General features: G+C 37.7%; 2 protein-coding genes across 3 annotated transcripts; both read right to left on the bottom strand.

Annotated features, from left to right (window-relative positions):
• Positions 1-284: 284 nt before the first annotated feature.
• LOC135582392 (protein root UVB sensitive 1, chloroplastic-like) lies at positions 285-10,331 on the bottom strand. 2 transcript variants are annotated; one of them, XM_065191226.1, is made up of 7 exons: positions 9,408-10,331; positions 7,990-8,265; positions 6,163-6,219; positions 4,686-4,884; positions 3,941-4,053; positions 989-1,165; positions 285-914 (listed from the first exon to the last, which is right to left on the bottom strand). In XM_065191226.1, exons 1-7 carry the CDS (start codon positions 10,263-10,265, stop codon positions 651-653), a joined length of 1,944 nt encoding a protein of 647 aa, XP_065047298.1. In that variant the 5' UTR covers positions 10,266-10,331; the 3' UTR covers positions 285-650. The 2 variants fall into 2 exon arrangements, with proteins under 2 accessions (XP_065047298.1, XP_065047299.1); XM_065191227.1 differs by having other exon boundaries at positions 989-1,159.
• Positions 10,332-14,754: 4,423 nt separating this feature from the next.
• On the bottom strand, positions 14,755-17,322 carry LOC135680107 (uncharacterized). The gene has a single exon (XM_065194095.1). The coding sequence runs from the start codon at positions 17,320-17,322 to the stop codon at positions 14,755-14,757; it is 2,568 nt and encodes an 855-aa protein (XP_065050167.1).
• Between the last annotated feature and the right edge of the window lie 205 nt (positions 17,323-17,527).

The following is a 17,527-nucleotide window of genomic DNA, read 5'->3' as shown; positions in this document are numbered from 1 at the left end:
TCAAAGATGATTTTATAAAATATTTTTTATTATAACTGCTGACATGACATGACATGACATGTCACATGTCTACGATGACATGAAACCCTTCATGAAAGATACATCAAGACGCTGATTTAATCTCACTTCGAAAAGGAGAACAATGCATCCCATCATCAAATATCCGCATCACTTCTGTGATGTGATTCGATATACCCCTTTCCAATCGTCCACATATACATATATAACTTTTTATTTTCCCAGACTAAATACAACTGACTAACAATTGAAACAACAGCACATCCTTGTCAAAAATTATATATATAGATTCTATTTTTAAGCACCATAAAACTTTGCACAATAAGACGGGTACAGACCGAGTACCTGCATAAGAACTTGTTCGTAAAATGACCTACTGATATGGCAAGTAGCCAGAACCAACACAACACGGCATGGTTTGGCACAAAACTCTCCATGCCGGCAAAAATCTCAGTCGCCTAATCTTTAATCGAACAAGAGGAGAATTTTCTAGGGCCATTCTTGTTTCCACTATCGGTTTATCATGAAGCAATAAATAATCAGATGAGTTGTCAATCACCTATTTGTTTTTTTGTAGTTCTTTTTCAATGTCCTATAGAGAAAGTTGCCATGAACCTAATCTGGGCAGAAAACTAAGAAACCTGGCGTATCCTGGTTGGTAATGGCCTCGCGACCAGCCCGTCAGTGATCCAGCCACTTTGCAGACCATCATATTTGATATGACCATATTCCCTCTGTACATAATCGAAGGATATATGCAGCCTTCCCCCTGGCTTGCACTCATCAGCAGCACTCCCTGACTCCATATGCACATTTCTCTCCAGCCAGTACAGGTAGTTGACGTGGAAAAGAGATTTCAACATGTCATCTGGCGAACACCCTTCCTTGAGAATTATCTACAGCGGAGAGAAAATTATAAAGCAACTCAGCAACTATAAGGTACAAATATTTTGATAGACTTTAGTCTTACACAATATCTTCCTTGGTTCTCTGTAAGCAGGTAGCCTTCATCTCTATATAGATCAAACAGTACAAAGGCATCCTCTTTACTGTTGATTACTTCACTGAGTTTAGACCCCAGTTGCAGCCTGCAGCAAATCTCAGCTGCTGCATCTTTAGCTTCCACGGATAGTATCTGAGACTGTCCCTAAAAGAAAACCAACAAACAGAAACCACATGATAAAGATGTATAGATCATGTACAAGACTTTTGCCATCTACCGCTTAAGAATCACAAAGTTGTGATTCATTCTGCAACAAATATAAAACTATAGATAGTGTAACTAGGGAACTATACAAATATAAAAGAGCAAAAAGAGGAAAAAAAGATACATTCTGCAACAAAATAATTCCTCATTTAATTATTTAAGATTAGAGGCAGCAATAAAATAGGAGAACAGAGAGAACTGCTGATTAAAGTAACAAATATAATTATGTTGGACCACATCCACCACAATCTAGTGGGCCAAGCTATAATCTGATCCAGATAAACCTTAGATTTAAGAGCTCAAACTCAATGAGAGATTTAACTTCTGCTGGTATATATTTGTTAGGATGTTCAAGTAGATTCTAGGAGAAGAAATTTACTTCAGTTATTGTAAAGATATTGTGGAAACTACAACACAATTATATTGATTCTATCCTTTCCTAATACTCCGCCCAGAATTAAAAATATTTAGTTGACCAATTTCATGAATCCATGCAACTATTCAACATATTACTAATCAATATTTTTGAATAATAAATTAAGTTCAAATCTTTATGGTTTCTCATATAAGAGTTGTGAGTTCATAAAATTATCAAAATTGTTCGTCATCAAAAGCGACAATGGGTATATGCTATGGTGAGGAATTCACATGACATTAGAATGACACACTAATTCAAGTAATCAAATTTGTGTAGTGAGTTTTTATCCAAAATAAATACCCAAAAATTATGAAATAAACTTCAAGTGATCAGATATTGAAGCAACAGAAATAACTGATTTCCTTGTTTTGTACAAGCAATTGGTTAATGTAGTTGACTTAAAATGAATCAATAGAAAAAAATCAATGAGTGATCTTGGTCTAAAAATTATCAGAAATATTTTTCACAGATAAGAATTTGGATATTAATTAATCAATAACCTTTTATAAGATTCAACAGTGTTCCAATTTAGTTGATTTTTAATGTCACAAGCATTGCTTTTTTTTTTCATATATATACACAGTCACATTTGTTTAAACTGCATCAATAAGAATTATTTAAGTTTGTCAATTGTTCTAATGTCTGATGTGTATGTTTTATGTAACTTCTTTGCTTAAGAGAGAGTAACGTTCATAACTATCGAGCACACTATTCAACCTCACCATGATGTCATAGCTGACATGCTTCCATTGGACATCATGATATGAAAGCACAGATGACTTAGTGGTAAGCACCGCAAGGGGATATAGGTGAAGTGAATCCTAGTTTAGCATGCATCCCATTGAAGTGAAAATCAAATTCAAATAGCAGAAAAAGGCATGAAAACACAGTAAACAGGTAAACATCTAAATAAAGATGCCAGACAAGTCTTGACGAAAGTGACACTGGCTTTTATAAGGACACCATGCAGTCAACTGTAATGAGGATCAGAGAAGAAATTGTTTGCATACATTACGTCCCTAGATGTTTTCATTATTTCAATGGAGGAAAATCCAACCCACTACCTAAAAGATTCTAGTCATGCTGGAGAACCATCAGCTGAAATCCCCTAAACTTTTCAAATACTCCAGAAATTCTGGTGGTCACAATAGATTTTTCTTTTTCATGAGATCACAAATATGACCAACCTCAATTAGGTATTTTTATAGAATTACTTGAATCAGATCCAGACCCTTGCCTGGAGTCGGGAAGCTTAAATGGCAGCCCGTAACCATATCATGGACTGCAGGGAGCATCCATTCATAGCAACAGGTGGGCTTGCCACAATGTGCGATTTGGGAGCGCTTCCTAAGCCTCAGGATGTTTGTGTCCATACAGAAAAGCTCTAAAATATGGAATCCAATCTCAAAAAAGTCCTAATCAGGCGAGAGACAATCAAAAGAGGCGACAACACTTGTTCCACGGAAGGAGTCAAGAGGTCCAATTCCCCAGACCATTGGACTGTACAGACATATTATACAGAGTCCACATGGACTGTAAGGACAAACTTGTGAGATCCTTTAGACTGATCATCCCACGGTCTTTAAAGTTCAGCTCAAAAAGCAGCAGCTATGAAGTTTTTGGAGGCTATATATTAGTTATTCTTAGCATAATATTGATGTATTTCATAGTGTTATAAACCAGTTTTGATTCGAAGTTAGATTCTGGGTTTTGGGCACTAGCAGCCAATAGATAAACATATTTGTAAGCTTCTAAAACATGTTTGGATTGTTACCTTTCTTTACCGTGCAAGAAACATTTTGTGCCACTTACATTTCAGATTTTGTCAATTTCATCAAAGAATACTTAGATATGATTTAAAAGTCATACTTCTTTTGTCTAGCACATTCACTTTAAAGACATTGCATGGTTTTATGAATAAAAAAGAATTGCTAGAGATTATCCAAATATGTTATCCATCAATTATAATATCCCACTAGAGAAACCTTCAGGACAAAGATTATCATAAGTTCACAATGTTATTTAGGAAATTGAAGATAGTAAAGTGACTCCACAGGAAATGATAAGAGAAGTAAACTAGTCTTTTACTGAATGTTTTAAAATGTCACATTAAAAATATGATATTTGTTCTTGATCCATTATATCAGACCATATCATGCCTTGCTTGAGTAATTTAATTATATGTGCATATCATATTTGCCAGATCCATGATGCCTACATAATACAAAAGGACCAAAACGTTATAGCTTTCATGCATTAGCAACTTATGTTCAAGATAAATGTATATCTTCACTTACTCTACGAGTTATTTTGTTGACAAATGGTATGCCTGGGAAGAACGGTTCCCCATCATTGACCTCCTTTATAAGAGGAACCTGTCCACTCAATAGATATTCACTGAAGACCAAACCTGTTGAAAGCCCATACAAAGTATATTAAGAAACAAGCCACGGTATAAAGGTATCTTATGCAGAAGATTTGTGGTAAATTGGTAATGCATAATTGCATATATGAGTTTACTAAAACATGAATGTTCATATTATAAATTTATCATAAGAGCACAAAACCCTGTATAAGGAATGACTCCCTTCAATAACAAGAACGAAAAAGTCAGAAAGATAAAAAGAAAAAAAGATACTAAGACAAAATGCCAAAAATGGTATTCGTTGAAAGACAATTCTCACAACACCAAGCACAGTTTGTAGAAATAAAACTCATCTGAAATTGTCAATCCTAAGATTGTACATGTACAAGCAAACAGAGCATACTCTTAGACCTGTGATATGCCCATTCGAGACTTAAGTTTCTCATGAGAAATTCTCTTCCTAATACAAATTTTAGTCTTAAAAGAGCAGCTCTCAAGGTGTTAACATGCAGTTAAAAGAGATTACCATTTGTTTGACAGAAGATGGCAAAAAACTCAAGTTACATAAGTTGAGCAAAATTCAAATTTAAATCACCCAATTACATCACTTACCTATTTATAACTATCCATCTACAGTGGGTGGAAAAAGGGCTGAAATTGACTAGTCAAGAACTTACATGCTCGATATGGATTTAAAGTCCTTAACTGAATTGACTGATATGACTTGAAATTGCAGTACATGTGGAGTCCTGTCACTGCAACGAAAGAAGCAAGTGCTAATGGAGTTGATGATCCAATGTAGGTACCCATGGCGATTCCAAGCATGATTCCCACAAACTTGCTAACCATTCCTTGAGCTTCACCTTTTGCAATGACCTAAAATTCACTTAATAAAAATCAAATGTATATGGACATCCTTGCATGTTTGCATAAATATTGTACAAGCATACCTATATTTTTCAGTTTATGCATAAGCATATAATACAAGTAAGATGCCTTTATGCAAATGCACAAACACAAAGATTTTATTTTTCTATGTGTGTATATCCAACTATGTTATGACTTACATGTACGAAATGAGGCAATATTTTTTCATGAAAAGTTAATGATGATAATCAAGAGTAGTATTTCATCTCAAATTCTAGAATATGCATGTACCACAGCCTATGAAGCCTAATAGTTTCTTCAAATTTCAGTTTGCAATAACAATTTGGAAGTTTTTATAATCAAATAATTTAATTGCTGTGGAATAGTCTGTGATACATTGAGTAAGATCGTTGGTAATTTGAGCCATTATACAGATATGCAAGTTGATATGGAAAAGAGATTGTAGATGATCTCTGTATTTTCACATTATACACACTATTAGAGCAAAGATTCAGAAAGCAACTTACCAAAAAAAAAAAGATTCAGAAAGCACTCACTTACCCTATGCAATCTAAATCCTTCCAGACACATGAAATTGTGAACCTAAACCCACCTTCCAAGCAGCACAGAATTCATTATGATGGTAGTAGCCAACCCATTAATAAGTCATGGCTTGTCAGCCTTGTATAGTGATGAAATCCATGTACATATGAGTTCTTACCTACAAATTTATGTTATATTGGTAATACATGTATCACAATACCATGTATCATGTATCATGCACCAATTACAACATTTTCAAAAGCTTTTATGCACATGGTCTTGATATATGATTCGTAGCAGGTCTTAAAAACATATACTGATTCATTATTGAGGCAAAAAAATAACAAAAACAGGATTTTAGAGGTTCAACATTGGTTACATCCAGTCCCAACATATCAGTCCCACAACAATCTGATTGATGACCAATATGAAAATAGAATGAGAATTAAACTAAACCTTGTATATAAGTACGTACAAGCACAAGATGTATAGACATGTGAAACATGAATTTAGACACAACCATGTTTCTTTACGTGTTGTCAACAAAAGCAATAAACAAACCAAAGTACTAGAGATATATAAAGGAGCTACTAAATGGGCTTGGCCATAGATCATCCTTGATGACTTGACACAACTACTAAGTATAGACAAGGGAAATTTCTTGCCACCATATAATTAAGGTATAAGCGTATGAAATATGAATACCATTGATTGATGAGAATGGAACAAATGAATTCAATGTACCTCAGCAAAATTTCTTTGCACAGCAAAACCAGCATAGAAACAACTTCTTGTAGCAGCCTGTGAAATATAAACAAAGCTCACAATCCAGCGAGAAACTTAGTTACTGAAAAAGAAGCCATATATGATAGAGGTTCCAATTAGTCATCTACTTAAATAAATGCATTTGAAAACTCAAACATATGATGCAAGATAATGAACTTGCTAAACAGGAAGTATGTTTTTGAAGTAGCACATTCGATTCAGTCTAATCGATTGCAAAAAATGTAAGTCCTTTATCTTCAATATTTCAAAGGAGTTTACCTAAATCAAGCAACATAATTCGCATGTCAAACTTAGCTCAAATGACATGAGATATGTTACCATGTCCATTATAAATAATCAAATTTAAGACATACAATGCAAGACAATGAACTTGCTTACCAACAAGTCTGTGTTTGAACTAGCACATCCAAAACAATCTAATCAAGTGCAAATATGAAAGTGGGTTCCTCATTAAGTCAGAAAGTCACCTAAATCAAGCAACAAAATTCACATTTCATGGCTCGATCAAATGCCATGAGAGTTAATATCATGACCATTGTAAGGATGATGACTGCAAAACATGAAAATAGTCAAGTTCAGGACATTTATTAGACATTCGCCGAAATCCAATTGCATTAACTGCATGACTTTTATGATGTTCAAATGTTCCAAGCTTTTTTCTTTATTTTGCAAAGCATTTTAGCCATCACATTGAAAAAATACAAAAACCTTGTGAGAATTTCAATCATTTGCAAATACGTGGATAACAAGGTCTGCATATTTGCTAATACATGGCAATATTAGTAACTACTGTAACTTTAGTGTTGTACTAAGGCTTTCCCTTCTATTAGAAGATTTAATATACTAAATTATTATATCAGAACGAAAAACTATAAATATATAGTCATTATCTACAATAACTAATATAACTTTAACATAAACTTGTTACATGAAAAAAATAATAATAAAATCTGAGATGTCTTTAATCACAGATATACATGTCAATCATTATCATATTAAATAATCATCATAATATCGATTTTAATATCCTGATTAAGCATCAAATATGACATAAATAAGCAACTGATTTTGTTATAACAATAATTAAAGCATGTGTCATCAAATTTTAGCAAAAGCAAAACTTCAAATGTGCATTGAAATATCATTTTACAAGTGACTTAGTCCAAGCAATACTAGAGTTTCAAATTTCAATAATTCTCCTTGTAAATGTTTCAAGTTCTTCGTGTTCTTGTAGGCACCAATTTTTTTAAAAATAAATTATTTAAGAACCCAGAAAAATCTTGATATATATAAACTGATACAAATAAATACATTAAAAAATGTGCTTAAAAATAAATATCATATAATTAAAACAAAAAATAAAGTTGTTCAATTATTAAAAATATTTAGTAATCTGATTAGAAACAAGCAAAAATATTTCTATATATAAAAATAATATTCTATAAATAAAATATGAAAAAATAGAATTAATGTTAAAATAATTATACATAAAAAATACTAATCATATAATTATATCTCTCAAACGGTTACATATAAAAAATTAAAAATTACTAAGTAACAGCATATTTTTAAAAATCCAAAAATATAGGGGTATCTTACTAGCACATCTTTGAATATAATGTTAAAATTAAATTTTACATAATGCATCATTATGTTATGGAGAATAGGGTAGAGATGCATGTGAAGATGAGAAGATGTGTGTAAAGATGAGAATAGTCAATATCGACACATATTGCAGGGTAATTTGAACAATGAAAGGAAAAAAAATCAAGCTTCAAGCAGTACCTGGATCAAAGAAGCTGCTGAACGACTAGCCCCAGCTGTAGCACCAATTAAAACAAAAAATTGAGGAAAAGCAGGTGTAATAATTTCGAACCCATATGCCATGTTTTCCAAAAGATCTGCAAAAAGCCTCCATCCCTTGGGATTAACATCAAAGTGACGACCAAAATTTGACAATAATATTTTGCTGAGATAGCCAATTCCATCCTTAAGCACCCAATTCACAGCAGCTGCTGTTGGAATTGCACCTTTTCCCAATCCAACTGCATAAAGTAAAGCCTAATAAAAGAGAAATATCAAATCATCCATCAAAAACCAATGAGAAATATTTAAGACAAAAAAGTTACACATTTACTTTGATACATTTCTTTCCATAAGAAGAGTCATATAGGAAAGGATATATTAGCTATGCAAAGAATGGAGCAATGATGATTCATATACTGAATTGTGCTTCAAGAAGTAGTAAAGTTTGGATGTGGTGGAGATGACCATATAGCTAAGCATCTTTGTTATCCCTGGATTAAACTGTGACAAGTGTTTGTTGAAACTTGCCAAAATCTAATAAAAAGGCTCTCGTTATATATTAAACAAATGAATAATTGCCTACTCTACTCTCATCTCTCTATGACCAAGGAGTTCTTGGTTCAAATTTCAAACTTCGAGGAGAAGATGGGGAATCCTTTATCATCTTTAACACTCATCCTAATTTGTGAAAACCAAGTAGGTTGATGGAACCATGAATTTTGACATTAAATTAAAGGATTAAGATTTCCTCACATCCAAGTGGAAATACATATTACAACGTCCTACAATGTGACAATCTAACATGACTAATTGTAAGGTTGATTCCTGCACGAACAAGCATGGTTTGTCTGTTACAGATCCCACACATTTCCCATACCAAAAGCAGTATTAAATGCATTAGAATTTAGCACAGATTCAGCAAAACTTTGTCCAATGTTAAACGATCTTCAATTTGATGGTAAGGTAGAATATGTATCAAGGGGGAAATAGAGAAATGCACTTTGTTGCAACGTAAAAATTGAGAACATAATGCAACTAGAACAGTCAAACTAAAGCAAGAAATTTGCTTATCAAAGGAAACTAAATCAAACAAACTTAGAGCACTGGACTCAAAATTAATAGTTGGCCAGTTCCATAAAAAGACAACAAAACATTGAACTCAAATTAACAATTAGCAAATTCTACAGAAAAAAAAACATTTATTCCTTTCTATACCATGAAACCTCATTGCCAAAATCTTCTAACAACAATGGTATCTTTTTTTAACCATTACCATGATATTTTACAGAAAGGGTTTTGGTTTAATAAGTTTGCTATCTGCCATGATAAACAAACTAAAGTAGCACTCAGAATCTATAATCACGGAAGAAGCAATACAAGGAGTAAGAGCAGCGAACCTGCGTGGAAAGGACTCCGCTGATTTGGCTGGCAACTCCCTGAACTCCTCTCCAAAGGGAGTACTCGAGGTAATCGCTGCTGACACTGTGGGGGTAACCTTCAGGCAGCAACAACCTGAAGACGAGATCTTTGCATATGCGCCAAGAGGACCCCAGACTCGGGTAGAATGGGGGCCTGCCATCTCCATCTTGGGCATTCGTCCCTCGGTCAACCGCCAAGCAATCGCCTCGTGGATCATGCACGAGCTTCGTCCGCCTGCCCCCAGTCACCTCCCAGACAAATCCAGGGGCATCTTCAGCAGTGGCAGTCAAGCCAAGCGTAAGAAATGGGAAAAGGAGTTGCGGGAGCAGGGACAAGAGGACAATGGCAGCAACCCTGATGGAGGAGAAGATAGAATCCCCGTCGTCGGGTCCTCCACCAAGAAGGAGGAGCGGCAGCGGCAGCAGAACCCACCAACCGTCAGGGCCAAAGGAAGGATTTTTCTCATGCCACCACCGATTCCCATTGTTGTTGTTGTTGTTGTTGCCATTGTTATTGTTGTCGCCGCCGTCGAATGTGTTGTTATCAGTCGAAGGATATGCGCAGGGAAGCAGCCGGGAAGAAGCGGATTTTGATCGAGGAGGTAGAGGCAGATAAGAAGGATGGGCAGACCAAAGAGGGTGTTGTTGATGACGACCGCGAAGAGGAGAGGAGAGGCGAAGGTGGAGGCGGCAGGCGTTCTTGTAGAAGACGGAGGGGAAGGTGTAGGGTTTACCTTCGGAAGCGACGGGAAGCACAAGGGAAAGGGAGTTGCAAGACGAGATGGTTGGGAAGAAGAACGGCAGCAGATGGGGTTGCAGCCCCCACACGGCGGACATGGATACGATACCTCATTCCATGGAGCAGCGCTTTTAAGGGGCCGGCGGTCACGACGGACCAATTTATGCTTCGTTTGGGTGAATTAGCAGCGACCCTTTGACTTTTTATAGATTAACTTAGCAGAGCTAATTACGTATTATAACTTTTTTAACATCCGAATCCATATGTTAAAAAAAAAAATTAGATTCCCTATAATTATGAAAATAAAACATGTAGATCAATTTACCTTGACACCATCTATTTTACCGATAAAAATATAAAAATAATGAGTAAAAAAATAATTTCATCGCCTTAGTTACATTTTTGATTGTGATGGACGACGACACCGTTAGGAGTCGCGGGTGGCTATTATAAATAAGAAAAAAAAATGATGATAAGAAGTGAAGCAAAGGGAGCGAAGGAAAATTCCAACGCAAATGCAAAACGACGAAAGGGCGATGGTCTACTATAAGTCGGACGCAACCTTCCTTTGTTGGGCATGCGAAATGTCCGTCCATGGCGCCAACTTCTTTGTGGCTTACCATGTTCGCTAGGTCATCTGTGCTACTTGCCACTCCCTCGATGTTGGTTACCGTATTTCTAGCACAGGTCTGTGGCGGGTCCATCCCCTTTACGCTTCTTGTGATCCCAATCTCGCTGCCTCCCCTTTGCACTTTATGGCATCTTCGTCCTCTAGCTCTTATCTCTCCACCTTCGAGTCCACGATGGTGCCTCGAGCGAAGAAGCCCGCAAATCCTTGACAGATGGCCATAAAGCGATGGTGCAAGGTGATTGAGGAGAGGGTGGAAATCGTCTTGCTAAGTTGGATCTCGAGGATGGGGTTGTAAAATAGCGTCACTCTGTATCTAGATCAGCGTCACTCTATAACCTCATCATTAGGCTCCAACCTAGTACGACGACTTCCACCCTCTCCTCAACCACCTCACATTGTTGCTTTGTGGTCATTTGCTAAGGATTTGTGGGCTTCTTTGCCCGAGGTGTAACACCCCTCATTTCCGAATGTTCGTATAATTTTGGTGATAATGTAAGCATCTATTTTAATTGACAAAAGAAATAGAGTATGAATTAGAGGTAACTTATTTTTAAGATTTGGGAGATCTGTTCAAAAAAAAAAAAAAAGAATCTAAGGACCTATATGTAAACCCTAAGGACCTAATCGTGAATATGATAAAAACAAGGACTAATCTGCAAAATACACCAAATGACAAATCCCACCGCTTAAGCTTCTCTGCCTTCGTTCTTAAGGAAGCAGAGGAGGCAGCTCGTGGGTGATCAGGGAAAGAAAGAAAGAAAGAAGAAGAAGAAGAAGAAGAAGAAGAACAAGAAGAGAAACAAAAATTGGGGCTTTTTGGGTTCTTGCTTTAATCTTTTCATTGGGGGTAAAAATTCTCAAAGACAAGTGTTCTAACCCCATCCTACAGAAGTATTAGACTCTGTTTTTGTGTTGATTCAAAATAAATTGGAAGATTTCTATTTAGAAACTGATATGTCTCTCTTTGGACTTAAATGGATTCCCTGTACACTCTTGCTTCCATTTTCCTTTCTAAAATGAATACATTTGTGAGAGATTTGTATCCTTGCGTCATTTGTTTTTAAAAAGGCACATGTAAGCTTCGTTGTTCCGCGTGTGCTTCCGATATATGCTACTTATTGTTGAAACTGCCCTTTTGTACTCTGGTGTGTGGGATTGTCTGGACCTTTGCCAGAAATGGTAAAGGGTATGCGCTATTTGCCCGCTTTGTGGGGTCCCGTTATGTGGGATATTCTGGACCTTTGCCAGAAATGGTAAAGGGTATGCGCTTGTTGCCCGCTTTGTGGGTATGTGATTAGAGCCTACGATGCTCTGCCGGCCCCCTTTGACTTCACCTAGACGTGGGTGGATGGAGCTCCCAGACGTGGGAGACTTTTGTCAGGTGGTCATTCAGAAATGGATGAATCACATTCTGACTGAGATCCCACTACACCCTCTATATGTTTGATATGACATCCAGAGTTTTGGTGAGTTATTTCTGTTCGTACTCTGGATAAGAATGATATGATTGCAACGTCAAGGACGACGTTTGAGCTTCTGTACGATATTTGTTTGTGGATATGCTCTGAAATGCTTCATTCACTGATGATTTTGTTTCGAAATGTTCCATATGCCGTTGACATGCTTCGGAACATTTTATATGCCATTGATAAGCTCCGATATGTTTCCTTTGTTACTGATATGCTCCAATTACTCTATGCTCCATCTGTCAGGAACCAAATATGCATGATTGAAAGGACAAATTGTGATTCTGCTCCTAATGATATTATGTCTACGAAATCGTATATTTTGCTTTGTGTTTTGAAACTGTATCTCTTTGGAAATTGTACTATTTTGATATGGATATGTTAGTCACTTGCTGAGCTCTTTATGCTCACCCCGTTTGTTGATAAATTTTTCAGGATAGCGTATCGCTTGCTTAAATGTTAAGAATGGGCTGAGGCAGTGGAAAGTTTAGAAGACGTTGGGCAGAACTTTTGTTAGCATATATGTAGTTGTGTATGAGCTACCTTGCATCTAATGAAATGTGACTATGAATCTAAACCTGTGGATTTTGTGTAAGTTAATGGATCCCTCATTTATAGGGTTTTGGAATGTTAAATTAAATTCGTGTAATGATATGAACTTATGGTAAATCGATGATTATGGTGACCGCATAGAATTCCCCACTTGTGGATTTACACTGTGGTTTTTATTTTGATGAGTTGAGTTCAGATTGTATGAATTATCGAGTGATGTGTGCTATGTATATGAATTGCACAGGGTTATGAATTGGTAGATTATAGAAGTGAAAATTTTGATCTGAATGTTTTCTTAGTGACCTCAAATGTGTGTTTGGATCCTGGGTTAGTTGTGATGAAGATTTTAAATATTATCGATATATTTTGTGGGGGCGTGACACGAGGTGTCGTCGTGGACTCGAAGGTGGAGAGACAAGAGCTAAAGGACGAGGAGGCCACAGAGTGCAAATGGGAGGCAGTAGGATTGGGATCGCAAGAAGCGCAAAGGAGGCGAACCCGCCACATACCTGTGTCGGAGATGTGGCAACCAACGTCGAGGGAGTGGCAAGCAACACATATGATCTAGCAGACATAATGAGCTACAAGAAAGTTGGTGCCATGGATGGACACGTCATAGGCCCAACAAAGGAAGGTTGTGTTTGACTCCTAATAGACCATCGCCCTTTCATTGTTTGTTCTGCATCTACATCGATGTTGATTTAGATGTTAAGCGACCCTTTCTTCGCTCTACATTTGCATCAGCATCACTCAGCATTTGCGTCGACGATGATGTAGATGCAAAGCATCAACATTTGCATTATTCTCTTCTTCCTCTCTCTCTTTGCTTCACCTCTTACCACTATTCTCTATGCTCATCTACAACAGCCACCTGTTACCCCAAATAGTGTTGTCGTGTGTCACCACCGAAAATGTACTAGTACAATAAAATTTTATTTTTGCTCATCATTTTCGTGCTTCCGTCAGTAAAACTGATGATGTTAGGGTAAATAGACCTAGATGTTTCACTTTCATAACTATAGAGATTCCAATATAAATTTTTTAAGACTATAGACCTAAAGAGGTCTAACCGTCAAATCATTAATGACTAAATCAAATCAAGTTTTTGATTTGGTCGACTGATTTATAGTTTCAAATAATTTAAAAAATATATTTTTTTAAATAAATTAATTTGATGAATCAAATTGGAATATTAATCTAATTCGATCGATACGATAAAATTTATTATATTAGGCCCATGTGATTTGTGAAATTATTGTATTGGCATCGGTCAAATTCAATTTTTGAGTCGGTTTGATTAATTAGTTTGAATCGATTAAAGGTTTATAGCAATGAACTCGATCGGGCTAATATTCTTAATTTAAAATCTATTTGATTTAATTTAAATCGATTAATTAAATCAAAAAATTCTCAAACTAAAACAGTTTATAGCGTTTACAATCGAGTTATTAATGAATCGATTCAGATCGAACCAGTTTAATTACGATTCAATTTCGATTATAAACACCCTTACTAATTAGAAGTTATACATGTTTTTAGATCACAAAACAAATCTTTCAATCGTTTGATGATACACCCACAATCTTCTTTTCTCCCACTATTTTACATATCATTCCCAGAAATTAAAGAGATAGAAAGATGTTTGAAAAGAAAAAAAATTTCCTTTCTTGTTCATTTACAATAGAAGTAAATGTATTGTAGAAATGTAGACCTAATAAACTCCTTGCTGATTGCAAGCTGGAACTAATAAGTTCCGACAATAAAAAGAAAAATAATCTTCCTTCCTAGTTATTCAATGTACAACAATTTCAATTTTCGATCCCACAATCAACCTGCTATATCCACAATATTTGTACTCTATCTTGTAATCTAATCTCATATTCTAGGCGTGAAGTATACAACGATAAGAGAACTATCCATCCACCAATGCCACCATCTCTAATCGTCACGGTGTCTCGTTCTCTGACTTTGAACATTACTCTGTCGCCGCTTCAGGAACAGCGTCGATCCTATCCATGTTATTGTACCCACCACTGCTATGATCCCAAATGCAACCCCTGCCTTCCATCCATTATATGCCCATCTTTGTCCTTCCTCTTCCTTTCTCTTCGGCTTCTCCACTCGAGTCTCTTCTTTCACCGAGTCAAACATGAAAGAAGTAGAGGGTACATTTCTGTCATCGTCTCTTCTTTCTTGCTTGCTTGTTTCATCTCCTTCTACTTGTCCTTCCATCGTGCTCTCGATCTCTTCATTTCCAGATACCTTCCTTTTTGATGGTGTTGTCGCCAAGATTGGAGAAGGAATGGGTACCATCTCCATTTTTTCCTTACCATTCATATATTCTCCTTGTCCTCCTCTTGCATTGATACTCTCAGGCTCCTCATCGTTTCCTCCTCCTACGAAGCTTTCATGACTTCTCTTGGGCTCCGTTGCTGTCACGTCTTCATTTGCTATGGTTGGTCTTGTCGTAGGTGACCACTTCTGATCTCCTAACTCGGTCTTTCCATTTACTGACATTGGCATCAACCATGACGAGGACGTCGGACTATCTTTTATTGGATGGCTTCTCTTACTTCTTTGTCCTTGTTCTTCCCTCGTCCCCTTGCTATCCTCCTCAGCGGTCTCCAAAATCTCTGTTTTGGTCGATGTTGTCTCCGTCATCGGATGAGAGGATGTCATCCCCACATTTTTCTCTTCACTCTCATCTTCTCCTTGCTCTTCTCTTGTCTTGATACTTTTAGGCTCCTTGTAGTTTCCTCCTACTGAAACACTTGTCGACAGTAATGATGGTGAAAGAGGGGATGTGATTTCTGTACTCCTTACGCCATACATTGCTTCTCCTTCTCCTCCTTGTCTCTCAGACACCTCTACACCACTCCTTGCTCTCATCTCTTCATTTGCTACGGTTGGCAATGGGGAAGAAGAGATCGTTGTGGAAGAATAGCTCCTCTCACCTCGTTGTTCTTGCTCTTCCCTCGTCCTCTCCTCTTTCTTGTCACTCTCCAAAATCTCCCTTTTGGCCAATGTCGTCTCCATCATCTGCTCTCCACTCTCATGTCTTGCTAGCTCATCTCCCGTCCTAATTCTTTCTAACTCATTATTGCTTCCTCCTTGAACACTTGTTGATACTAAAGATGGTGAAGGAGAGGACGTGGTTACTGCACTCCTTCCATCATTCATATCTTCTCCTCCTCCTTGTTTCTCAGACACCTCTACGCCACTCCTTGCTCTCATCTCTTCATTTGCTACGGTTGTCAATGGGGAAGAAGAGATCGTTGTGGTAGATGACAAGTCCTCTGAATAGCTCCTCTCACCTCGTTGTTCTTGCTCTTCCCTCGTCCTCTCCTTCTCTTTCTTGTCACTCTCCAAAATATCCCTTTTGGCCAATGTCGTCTCCATCATCTGCTCTCCACTCTCATGTCTTGCTCGCTCATCTCCTGTCCTATTTCTTTCTAACTCATTATTGCTTCCTCCTTGAACACTTGTTGATACTAAAGATGGTGAAGGAGAGGACGTGATTACTGCACTCCTTCCACCATTCATGTCTTCTCCTCCTCCTTGTCTCTCAGACACCTCTACACCACTCCTTGCTCTCATCTCTTCATTTCCTTTGGTTGGCAATGGGGAAGAAGAGATCATTGTCGTAGGTGCCAACTCTGAATAGCTCCTCTTGTCTCCTTGTTCTTGTTCTTCCCTCATCCTTTCAATCTCTTCCTTGTCGCTCTCCGAAGGAGGAGAGGACATCATCCCTAGCTTTTTCTCCCCACCCTCATGTCCTCCCTCCTCATCTTTGACCCCGATACTTTTGGACTCCTTGTTGTTGCTTCCGCCTGGACCGCTTGTCGACGATGACAATGGTGAACGAGATGGTCTGGTTGCAGCGTTCTCTCCACCATTCATGTCTACTCCTCCTTCTCCTTGTCTCTGAGACACCTCCGCACCACTTGTCACAGGTGTCGTAGGTGACAACTTTTTTCCCGCCAGAATATCTTCATTTGGAGGGATTGGCTTCTCGGAAGGTAAGGACATTATATTCTCGTCGCCCTCCTTACTCTTTGCACCCTTTTCTTCTTCTCCTTCCCTCGCCATCTCAAGCTCCTTCCTAGCACTCCCCGAAGTTTCAGTTTTGGTGGGTGTCACCTCCGGCGCCGGCGAAGGAGAGTGTACCATCTCCGTCTTCCACCCACTACTCGTGCGCTTTTCTTGCCCTTCTCCCGCCGCCGCTCTTTCAGGCTTCTCTCCATCACTTCCTCTTGTCGCACCTTTTTTCTTTGAAGGAGATGGCCTTATCTTTGCACTGCTCCGATCATCAACATTACTCACTTCGTCTTCATCTCTTCCTCCTTTGCTCTTCGCTCTCCTCCAACCACTCGTTTCACCTTCTTCTTCTCTCCCTCGTTTCCCTTCCTTCACAGGAGAAGAGGGATCCGCCGAGGACGACGACTTCTTCGACCGAAACAGTTTTGCAAGTTTAGAGAGAGATCGTGGTAAGGGGCTCAGGTCCATGACAGGGGATTCACACAGACCAGAATGATGGTTTAGATTTTGTGGTTTCAGATGAACAAGAGCAATGAACCTGATAGGTACAACATTGTGTCCGCTCTAAGAGAGAGAGAGAGAGAGAGAGAGAGCAGAGAGAAGTATAGTTAGCATGTCCTGTTTGCAGCAAATTAGGTTATTGCATTTATCTTGTTCTACGGAAGGATACGGC

Source organism: Musa acuminata, chromosome BXJ1-7, assembly GCF_036884655.1.
Source record: "Musa acuminata AAA Group cultivar baxijiao chromosome BXJ1-7, Cavendish_Baxijiao_AAA, whole genome shotgun sequence".
Lineage (NCBI taxonomy): Eukaryota > Viridiplantae > Streptophyta > Magnoliopsida > Zingiberales > Musaceae > Musa > Musa acuminata.
This window is presented reverse-complemented; position numbering and strand designations above follow the sequence as displayed.